The sequence below is a fragment of the Thermobia domestica genome, chromosome 18 (assembly GCF_964235325.1).
Source record: "Thermobia domestica chromosome 18, izTheDome1.hap1.1, whole genome shotgun sequence".
NCBI classification, from domain to species: domain Eukaryota; kingdom Metazoa; phylum Arthropoda; class Insecta; order Zygentoma; family Lepismatidae; genus Thermobia; species Thermobia domestica.
The window spans coordinates 134,252,776-134,264,906 of NC_137471.1; the positions used below are offsets into that span (position 1 = coordinate 134,252,776).

A 12,131-nucleotide genomic window follows, 5' to 3' on the forward strand; every position below is an offset into this window, starting at 1 on the left:
AGGGTCTCCAGAAAACTTGTATCGAGTTGCCTTCGTCCATCCAATTTATAGGGTCCTTTTGGGTGGCGGTGGCGCTGCTGCTCCGATGTCGTCTTCTGCTCCGTGGGAGGGGCCAGAAGCCGCCGTCTGCATGTGATTATAGGTCCCTCTGGTGGGAGATCCTCTTGCCGAACTATGTGGAGCTGTTTGTAAACATTGATGTGGAATTGCTTGTTTACCACATCACATAGGATATTACAATATACTTATGACAGATTTTGCCGGACCATCCAAGCTTGCCGCTCCACGCAAATGCACGTGTTGCATATATGGTAGAGTCGGCTCTGCATATCATATATATCTAGTCGACAAATTATTTATATATGACATTTAGAAAAATACTATTAGGCAAATTAGTATTAGTTTTTGCCTTTAGACAAGTTATTGGATACTGTTCGTGACATTATTTTTGTACTTATTAAAGGCCTGCTTTCACGAAAAAACAAAATTTCATTTCAACTTTTATTTCTTAGTTGATAGTGATGAAAACTGCTGAAACCTGAATAGTTAATAGGTATGATATTCATGTAAATTGTAAAATATTTGTAGCGTATCAGTATCTAGCGTATAATTTATGTTGCACTTTACGGTAATTACACCTACATAAAAATATTTCATACTTAAATTGACGTAAGATGCATTACAAATGACTATTTGAAAAAAAACGAAATTTAGAAAAAAAACGAGAGGCAATGTTTTTTTTCTAAAAAAAACGTAAATTTCTGAAAAAATACGAACCGTTTTTTTTCTATTTACAACACTAGACAGACCCAACATTCTGAGTACTGTCTGGCCTAAATCCCTAATTCAGGTATCGCCCTTTATTGGACAACCCTTAAGGAAATAGCTAGCTAACAATCTTTAATAAGAAAAAGGGAAAGGGAAAGGGAAATTTCCTTCATTTAGGAATAAGCACCTTCATTCAGGCTCGGTAGTAGGAATAAAACTCAAAACAAACAACAGCCTGCCATCCCCTTATGTGAGGAATCAGCTGTGAAAAATCTAATCGGCTAATCAAATACAACCAAGAAAAAAATATTTACCGGCTCGGTTGCCATAGCAACAGCATTCCCTAAGAATCAAAAGAAAAAATTTTCTGCAAACATACAGCGTCCAAAAAGAACGTTGCCACAATAGATCTAAAGATCCCTGCTAAAATTCATTTCCTTAAAAATTCCTAACCGGGAATCGAACCTATCCTTAGACTATAAAACCAAAGGACATACAATCAGAATTTAAATATTCTGATTCGTATTCCGCTAAACAAATCTAAAGGTTGATCCTATACACAGCCATCTCCTTCGGCTGTACCCCTGCTCTGACTTAAAAAGAAAAGTCGCGAAGCAAAAAGAGATTCACGGAGCATGAAAGCTCCTCCCGTAAGCAATTCCGCCTCGACTATATGAAAGAATCCTGAATCTGCCTCCCGCTGTTCTTTCCCTTCTTTCTTATATACGAACTTTACAGGCTCCCCCTCTCCGCAACGACTAGAGAACCGTCGCCCAGCTTATCAGTGTTTCCAAATAGCTACTAAACAACTTTAGCCTTACTTGGAATTATTTTTCTAAAACTGAAAAGAATAACTTTCAAGATTAACATATACATATATATATATACATTAAACAATACATAAATGCACACATGAAATATATAAATTTATATAAAGATTAATAGGCATATACCAAATCTATAATAATTTTACCAGCGCTGGTTCTTACCACTAATTGTATATGTATTAATAAACAAAGAATAATATGAATATTATATACCTTCAATATATATATATATATATATATATATATATATATATATATATATATATATATATATATATATATAAACTAGCAATGGGCCTGAAAGTGCTCATTGCACAAATAAACATTGGTAATAACTGAAATGTCTCAAACTTGGAATCTCAGTACCTGTTTTCCTTCTCATGCGGAAATACGCTTCAACCACGCACAAAAGGAAATGAAAAACTGTAGCGAAATCTTTGAAGTTTTACGTCTCACGGTTATGCAGGCTAGGCTAAAGGAGACGGTGATGAGAATTGGATGAAATAGTGGAATGAAGAAAGTGGGAGGAAATGGGAGAACCTCGAGAAAACTCACACACATGTGCTTGTCCACCAGAGTTTACTTGGCGCGAGCTGAGATCGAACCAAGGACCCCATGCACCACCAGGCACGCACAAACGATGAATTTATATAATCAGCGTAGTTTCAGCGTCAAATTCAGTAATTTCCCAATTCACAGCAACTTCCATTGTTTGAAAATCGACAAAGCGCACTCAATATTAATATTTATTAAATTATCTTCAAGAAAGAAAAAGTAAGTAAGAAAAAGTTTAGATTTCATGGCTTTTCTATAAGAGCAGCACATAAAAATATACAGTTCATTGAAACTTTAATTTATGTCTTCCTTGTTAATATAAAAAAATAATCATTTATATGCTAAATAATTAAATAGCTCTGATAGACAGGTAATATAACCTAGTAATGATGAACAGTGCAAAAACGTACATTTTTGTCTCCTGCAACATGTCATAATTAATTGAAATTCATTTAACACACGAAGAATGGAAACGTAACTGACTGCACCGGGATTTGAACCCGGGACCTCTGCCGATCTGTTAACCACTACTCCACCCAGTCCGCTTCCAGGTCGTCAGTCAGTCATTTGTTCTCTCTTTGTGTTATAGAATTTGCATAGAGGATCAAGTGTGTAAAAAATCGGTTGTTTCATACTTTCACTAGTATAGATGAAATCACAATCGGCATAAGGTGTTCGGTATATGGACACAGGATTGTCCAATCACAGTAGGGGTCTGTGGTACAACCCACGTGGGCCGAGATGAGAGCACCGACTCTTGAGTTTTTGTTTCTTTCTTTCTGATTTCGAAAGCACGGGTTTTTTTTCACCTGAGTCCTTGCTCAATATGTATTTGTCAGTCACAATTTCGACAAATTCTGGATTCTACTCAGTAGTACTGGAAAACACACGAAACTACAGCTCTTGCGGTTTCACATTTCCGCATGATACAAGTGTACATTATCATGCATTTTCTTTCTTCCTCAAAAATTAAATACCTTTTTTATTTAATTTTCTACCTCTTCCTGATTCTAAATTCGTTGTCCCTAAGTTTTCGTTCTACAGAAGTTACATGTTAATAGTTTTTAATCAATCAATCCAAATTGTATCTCACTACTTTTGGGTTCGGTCACAACAATTTGATCAAAAACTACGGGTACTTGTGAAATTATTACAAGTGTAACTATTGTTGCGAAATGAAACAAACAAATTACAAAAATATCATTTTATTTATGTACAAAAACGGAACATATAAAATGTATGATAGATCAGCTTTCTTGAATGAAGTAGTGTGTATATGCCATTATACCTACAAAATAAAAACAATAAAAAAAAATCGTAAGTACATATTAAAATTTTATATTCAAATAAATTTTATATACAAGAGATTAAAATAGTTGATTCTTTAAGAGGAAATAATTTTAACTAATGAAAATTTGACAATAACAGTAAGAAAAGTAAAATAAAATAAATTAAAATGATACAGTACAACCTCCTTTATCCAGATTAACTGGGACTGAAGGCAATCCGGAAAATCGAAAATCAGAATAATATGAATAATAAGCAAAACAAATCCTTAAGGTTAATGTACAGGAACAAGTTTTGCCAATAGATGTCACTACAGTCCTCGTATCTTTCCCATGTATTTTTTACCTTTCACGAAAATTTACAATTTCTTTTATAAATTTCAACCTAGAGACTTCAAATTTTTAGAGAAGGAACTTCATAACCTATTGAAGGGAACAATCCGTGCCGATTTTTTATTTAGAATTTTCTTCATTGTTGAAACAGTTTCATTGTTAAATATTTGGATATCCATTTGAACAATCAAGCTACTTCAACAATGAGGAAAATTCTAAATAAAAAAATGGCTCAGATTATTGCCTTCGATACATTATAAAGTTCCTTTTCTAAAAATTTGAAGTCTGTAAGTTGAAATTTGTAAGAGAAATCGTGAATTTTCGTGAAAGATAAAAAAATACATGGGAGAGATACGGACTGTAGTGCCATCTATTGGCAAAACTTGCTCCTTTAAACCAACCTTAATAAGCAGACATACCGTTTTTTACAGTAACTTTTCTCACAATTTCTTAACACAGAATTAGTAAATTGTCTTCTGTGTTAAACACGTGTACCAAACCTTTCTTACACTTGACAAAGAGCATTTTATGTACAGTATTACCATAATTTATTATACAATCTACGCAGGAATTGTACATTTAATCAAAACCGAATGTCTGACATACTTATAGTTACGTTTCTGCTATCATAGTTAAAAATTATTATGTATATGATCATTAAATAAAAAAAAAAATGTATACAAATCTGATCCGGATCAACGAGGGCCGGATAAACGCGGTTGTATTGTACTACTTTGTCAGATGACACATTCGTAACTAAAAAATAGATGCATGGTACCGGTTTTCAACTTCGGCGAATGTGCCCTTTCGTCGTATAAGCGATAATATAATGCAGCTACAAAATATAATCAGTAAGTTAAATATATTTGAAAACAGGGGTGAACTACTGTAATACTAAAATGATTTTTCAAATTAATATGCATCCATACATATAATCTTTATAGCAAGTCACTATCACTAGTAGCGGAAGTAGTGGAGGGTACAAATTCAAATAAACGATAGTTGGAAAGTTCTTGAATGAGTTATAATGACAACGTCACTCCAACTGGTGAAAAATGTTCCATAAAAATGTACGAACAAAAAGGGAAAAAAATACTATAATTTCTGTGTTCACTATATGTTACTTTCATCTCTCTGATAATCAATGTCAGTTTAAAAAATTATTTATGAGTTAACGATATAATTTTATGTTATATTTCAGTATCGATACTGAGTGCTGTCGTCCTGCCAGTGTCATAATGAAATGCTTGACGGACGTATATCTTACAAGGAACGGACATGAACCTTTCATCCGGACATCCGAATCAAACCTAGTCCATTTTATGCACAAAAAATTAGGTGCTATGGACAACGGAGTAAGTCCCTGGGCCCATTAACCCTGTTAGTATAAAGACAATCATAGACTCGCAGTGAAATAGCTATTGTATCAACACTGTTCATTAGAAAGTCATAGTTTATAGCTCATTTTCTTCAGCATGAAATAAGCTTTCCAGAGGCGCTATGTATTGGAGTCCATAACGTACTTGAACAGGGAAAATTGGGAGAATGTCGGGAAAATTCCCTCCAGAAATTCCTCCCATCAACTTTGCACCCCTCTGGAGTGGCCCTGTATAAAAGCATACAATCCAGATGTATTTTGAAAATTACTATAGGAGATAAGAAATCAAGGAATACAAGGACTTTCGGACACTCTGGATTTTCGTGTTACTATGAGGGACGTTCCAAAAGTAAGTTTCGTCATTTGTTTTCATTGATTGATTGAGGACGTCAGCAGCGAGGCTATTTGTCCTCGTCTCGAAACTTCATTTGTTTCGAACGAGAAGATGGTACACCGGGTGAAACAAACAATTACCATAAGAAATCATACCCGTTGCTTGTTCAACGACGGAAGGAGAGTAAGCACAGGCCGAATGACGCATGCACAAAGCGCAGAAGAATAGAAAGTAGCAGAAGATCCGAGCCCGAGAGAAAGTAGCAGCGTGCCCGACGTTATTCGAGTACAAATTACGATGGCATACAGACGGGTGTTGGCAACATTGTCCTCAATAAAGTATGTGTTGTTATTCGGTATGAATGGGCACGTGGGACTAGTATGTACATCATCCATCAACGCCTACAAACCATGTATGGTGAAGAGGTCATGTCTCAAGTAGTTGGTCGCTGGTGTTGCATGTTCAGTGAAGGTGGCAGAGTGTGGAGAATGAAGGTCGGAGTGGGCGTAACTCCATATCCACGAATGAAAACAACATTGCTAGAGTGCAGGACATGGTATTAGCGGACAGGAGCATAACGGTATCAGACGTGGCATTCACATTGCGTATCGGTCGTGCTCAAGCCTATCACATGCTCCATGATTGTTGCGTTACCGAAAAATGTATGCAAGATAGGTGCAGAGAAACCTGACTGCGGATCACAAGAGTGCAAGAATGGGAATCAGCCTTGATCACTTGATGCGGTACGCGCGAAAGGAAATGAGTTCCTGTTCAGAATCATCACAGGCGATGAGTCATAGGTGCATCACTTTAACCCAGAACCAAGGCCGGCTCAATGACGTGGAAGCATCCCAGTTCATCAGTGAGGAAAAAATTCAAAGTGTCACCCTCCGCAGGAAAGGTTATGGCCACAGTGTTCTAGGATGTGTAAGGTGTGATCCCAGCAATGTCGCACGATACCGCGACACCCTCACCAAACTCAGGTCCATCATTTGACGAAAGAGATCGGGGCTCTTGAGTGAAGGCGTTGTGCTCTTAGACAACAACACAAAACTACACATAGCAAGGCTCACACAAGATAGATTCATTGCTTCGGATGGGAGAAATTGGACCACTATGCCTACAGGCCCTATCTGCCTTATCGGACTTTTATCTGTTCCCCGCATTGAAAGCCACACTCTCGAGACGTCACTTCCAAAACAATGCTGCGGTGGAGCAGGCTGTGTGAAAATTCCTTGCACCGCAGGGCACAGAGTTTTACCAGAATGGTTTCTTCAAACTGATTGCACGCTACGACAAATGTCTCAGTGTCGGTGGCGACTATGTCGAAAAAGTGCAAGGTGTAGAGTTCATGATACCATGGTGTATTTGTGTTTGGCAATAAAGTTTCCGTGAGAAAAAATGACGGAACTTACTTTCGGAATGTCCCTCGTATAATAATGTGAACTGAAATGATGAGTATGATACATTTGCTTATGTAAAGTAAGAAAAATGAGAATGATATTTTATTAAATCTTTCAGTTTTACGGTCCCACGGTATGCAGGCTAGGCTAAAGGAGGTAGATTAAGGATTTAGATTTCTGGGCTTTCAGCATCTATAGCCATTTATCCCCTCACGTTTGAGGGATGACGTCCCTCGGCGAGCATACCATCCAGGGAAAGAAAAGGAAGGAAGCGACCTTGGACCAATAAGTTAGGTACTATCCTGGCATTTACCTGGTGTGAACGAGGAAACCCCAGGAAAACCTCATTCAGGGTGGCTGGCCTGAAAAACCGTTTTACACCTTTTTGGACCGAGTACCTGACCGCGAATAGAACCTGGGACCGCTTGCACCACAAGCAAGAATGTTAGCGACTACGCTACACGAGGCCACCCTCTAAAGGAGACGGTGATGATGAAAAACGAATGAAATGGTGGAATGAAGAAAGTGGGAGGAAACGGAAGAACCCCGAGAAAAAAACACACACACACACACACGATGTTTGTCCATCACCAAGTTCACTTGGCGCGAGCTGGGATCGAACCAGGGACCTCATGCACCACAGCTGAAAGCTCTCCACTGAGCCACCGCGAAAATGGGAATATTACTACTACGAAATCAAATGGTCGTTCCCATAAACAAAGCAGTATTAGTTTTAAAATAGCGGACTTTATTGTTAGAAGTCTCTTATATTTACAAGAAGCATTCAAAGTAATATGATTGAAGGTTTTCATGCAAACATTTAAAACTATCTGTAAGAAAATGTACTTACTTTCGATTCTCTTTTTCATCTCCTTTTCTTCTTTGAACGATCCCAGTAATGTAAGTACAGAATTGGAGCTTTTGAAATCTGTTCCTTTTAAACAAATATGCATCTTCATACATCTATAAATACGTTAAGTTTAATAAAATATCCAGGTATTAACTACAAGTACAAGAATATAAATTACATTCCTGATCTTCAAAACATCTTAACTTAATATCTTATAAGGAACTGGACTTTTACATACGAAGGATTCATTCACCTTAGATGGTCAAGACTTGTCACGGGCACACGCACACCTTATGAGGAGATAATGTGTTTCTCAGGCTATCGAATGCTGCAATGAGGCAAATGTACAGAAGGTCGTTTCATCCTTATGGTATAGAATTACACCCGCTTGTCTTAGCTGTGAAACTCTTGTTCCACCACCGATCACGTTCAGTATGATAACCCTGGCGACGAACAATTGCACGACATCTGAGTTCTCATTGAAGGAAGCTTCTATTCAGTACAACCTGATCCAGTTTTATCTACTCTTTTTTGCATACTTTTCTGAGTTCCTCAAGTGCTGTGACTTGAAGTTTTGTGATGTTCCGTTTTAATACGCCTTAAATACCAAAGTCCATACGTGACGCATTTGGCGATTTAACAGAGATGTAGTCCTTCCAGTTGGTTTAGAGGCTAGTGAGTGCGGCTCAGGTGCACATGGTCTCGGGCTCCATTCCCAGTGGGAGAGCACCAAAAATTTATATTCAGAATCATTCGCCTCCTTTAGAGTAAAGGGCATAAACGTAAGACGTTAAACTAAAAACAGAGATGTGTCTAAATGGGATAGCTTTGATACCTGTCTTCTGTTTCATATGACCCATGTAAGCTACCGCTGTTTTGGCAGTGTGACTGTTGGCCTTGTCTTTTGGGTGGATGTGGACTTTGGCAGTCTCATTGCCATATAAAGCAGGGGCATGTTGGTGGTATACAGGACCTAAAATATGCTGTATATTATTATTATTAAGTATTCTCCCTTTCAGCAGGTTCTGAGACTAATGAAGTTTTATGTTTCTTTTCTTCTTCTTAGTGTACGCGCCTTTGGCGTGGGAGACCTGGGTTGAATTCCCGGCGGGAGCTAATATGGTTCGGATTCCACGTTAATCAGTAGGTCCATATAGCCTCGTATAGCCTCGCTGCTGAACGGGACGTTAAACTCAAAATCAACTCAACTCTTTTCTTCTTCTTCAGTTTCTGTTTGGGCCTGGAAATGTTTTTCTTCCATGTTTCTCGCTTTTCAGCTTTCGCTTTTAACTCCCAATATTTTCTTCCCTTTTTGAAATCATCTATCACATGTGTTCTTCTTCTTCCTGTTCCTCGCCTTTCTTCCATCTTTTCTTCTATGGCGGTATGAAGAAGTCAATTTCTTTGCAAGATGTGTCCTATCCAATTGGCTTTTCTACGAAGGATGCTGGCTGCGTCCTCTCCTCTCCTATTCGTTTCAAAAGTCTTCATTTGTTATTCTCTCTGTACTTTCTTCTTGATCTTCCTCCAACAACTCATTTCGAAGCTCTCTAAATACGTATTTCTACTATTACTTCATTCATGTTCAAGTCTCTGAAACATAAAGGTTGCTAATTAAGAGTGACTTTTTCTTGTTGAATGCTTCTTTGGCTAAGGCAATTCTCGATCTGACCTCTTCGGTGCAGTACGCATCTTTCGTCAAAATGCTTCCCAGATATTTGAAATGATCGACCTCTTCAAGTATTCTTTGTTCTACTCTGACCCGTAAGGGGTACATTTCCACGGGATATTCTCATGACTTTCGATTTTTTTTTCGATATTGATTTCCATTCCATATAGTTTCTCAGTGTCAACTATTTCCCAGTGTATATTAATGCTGTATATAGCAAGCAGCATTTACTTTCACATTAAACGCTGGTCTGTATACAGGAAGCTTCCCTTTATTACAGTAACCCGGCATTGATATAAACCATTTAGGGAAATTGCCTTGTACGTGCGAATCCATTGTGCATCCATAGTGGGGCCAACGCTCGAACTTCTAGCGAAAACCCAAAAAATAAATATTGGAAATCCATTAAAGTAAAGCATGGAATGTATTGCTAACTGTCCATAGAAAGAAGCTCTGCTTAGTTGCAAGTAAAGGAGGAAGTGCATGCTTAAACGCGTCAGTTCTTACAGCTACTGCTCACCATCGCATTTATGCCTGGCTTCCGGGACAGAGTTCAAGTGCTCATATTTCTTCAGTACTATTAGTCGGCTTCAAGACATCATTTATATCATTATTCATACCATGTTTGTGCCAAAAGTGCTAACAGAAGCTGCGTATATTTACCCTTTTTCGACACATTGAATTTGATTCTATAGATTAATGTGCACAAGTGCGGACACACACGCACACACACACACACACACACACACACACACACACACACACATATATATATATATATATATATATATATATATATATATATATATATACAATGCTGTGAAAAGGATACAAGGCATAGTAGTATCTCCAAATATCTTCTACCCATTCAAGCAGCATATACAATGATGGTTGTGTTGAAGTTCCAATAACAAGGTCCGTTTCCATTTGCCTCACATCTAACTTCTGGAACGAGTTCTCTACCGACACTTGGTAGTTTCTCAATTCTTGATTCATGGAATTTAATTCTTGGCTGAAAATTATACGAATTGAAAAGTAAATTATGCATTGATAGCAAAAATTCCAAGGACAAAATAATCATGAAGAGAATATAGTCATACTTACAGGCTCGAATTTATATATATATATATAACAACTGAAACTATGCATGCAAAAAATGCACTAAAAAGCTACAATCCGCAATATATAAAATAATATCCACTTAAGAAATCACTTAAACATTTTAGATTATTTTTATTTACATTATATGGTATGTGCACGATGAATTTTCAAACTACATTAATGATATGAATATGCAGGATGAATTTCACACGAATTTTCACACATCACTAATATCTAAAATCGACTACTTTAACAGGGCGAAGTGAGCCAAACTTAGAAACTCCCAGCGTGTAAAGCTGTAGAACACAGCCTCTGTTGTCGAACCGAGCCTGTCCCTGGCCAAGTTCGGGCACCAAATATAGTGATCTTTAGTTCTCAGGTGATGGGTTACTTGCCCAGCGAATTTCGTTCAGATCCGGCCAATAGTTACCGAAAAAAATAAAATACAATACACACACCTTGAGTTAAACTATAAGCTTCCGTATGCCTACGCCGGGAGAAGAAGAAGAAGAAGAAGAGGAGTACTAGTAGTAGTAGTAGTAGTAGTAGTAGTAGTAGTAGTAGTAGTAGTAGTAGTTGTAGTTGTTGTTGTTGTTGTTGTTGTTGTTGTTGTTGTTGTTGTTGTTGTTGTTGTTGGTTGTTGTTGTTGTTGTTGTTGTTGTTGTTGTTGTTGTTGTTGTTGTTGTTGTTGTTGTTGTTATTATTATTATTATTATTATTATTATTATTATTATTATTATTATTATTATTATTATTATTATTATTATTATTATTATTAAGGAGAGGCTACAATCAGTAAAGTTTTGTCGTTTTACTATCTCATGTGAACATGATAATGCGACTAGTTTATCTTTCAAGAGATATCAATGACGCAAAGGATGGTTCTGCACTTAAACAAGAAAATGAAATGAAATCTTTGAGTTTTACGTCCCACGTGTATGCCGGTTAGACTAAAGGAGACGGTGATGATGAGAAATGAATGAAGTGGTGGAATGAAAGTGGGAGAAAACGGGAGAACCCTGAGAAAACCCACGAGCACGGTGTTTGTCCATCACAAAGTTCAAACGGCGCGTGCTAGGATCGAACCGGGACCCCAAGCACCGGAGATTAACGCTCTACCACTGAGTCACCACCCCCTCCCCCTGCACTTAAACAAGAGTTCGATCTTCGGCCACTGATGTTGCCTGCGGTCTTGCAGTTCTGGGCTTCGACCTAGCCCTCTCTATCTATGTCTTCGCATAACAATCCAACCACTTCCTCACAGTTCTAGGTATGTTGACTCATCCCAATTCAATCGCAGATAAAATACTATCTATGGATGTTGGATTAGTGATGCAGAGCTCATCTTTGGTGAGAGAATCTCCTGATTTAATTCCGGGCCATGTGAACTTGTGATAGACATTGTGCTTCTAGTTTTCCTCGAGGTTCTTCAATGAAAGACTGAATGTAAACACAGACTTGTGTTGAAGATCAGAGTAAGATTTTGTATACATTTATTTATTGTCTTGTTCTACATTTATGAGTGCTATTACCTTTATTTTTATTCAAGGATAAGCTCTACTTACATATACGAATATAATTATCTTTGGGGAAATTATGGTAAGTGTGACTTATTAAAAAAAATCGT

The 12,131-nt window shown here is 37.5% G+C and overlaps 1 protein-coding gene across 1 annotated transcript in view; it reads right to left on the reverse strand.

Annotated features, from left to right (window-relative positions):
* Positions 1-3,339: 3,339 nt before the first annotated feature.
* The window catches only part of LOC145676101 (uncharacterized), a 52,944-nt gene continuing 44,152 nt past the window's right edge, over positions 3,340-12,131 (reverse strand). The window contains exons 4-6 of the mRNA XM_081746989.1: positions 10,236-10,415; positions 7,735-7,847; positions 3,340-3,438 (exon numbers count right to left, since the gene is read on the reverse strand). Of these exons, the coding sequence (XP_081603115.1) occupies positions 3,398-3,438; positions 7,735-7,847; positions 10,236-10,415 (334 nt within the window). The 3' untranslated portion in view covers positions 3,340-3,397. The remainder of the gene's footprint in view (positions 3,439-7,734; positions 7,848-10,235; positions 10,416-12,131) is intronic.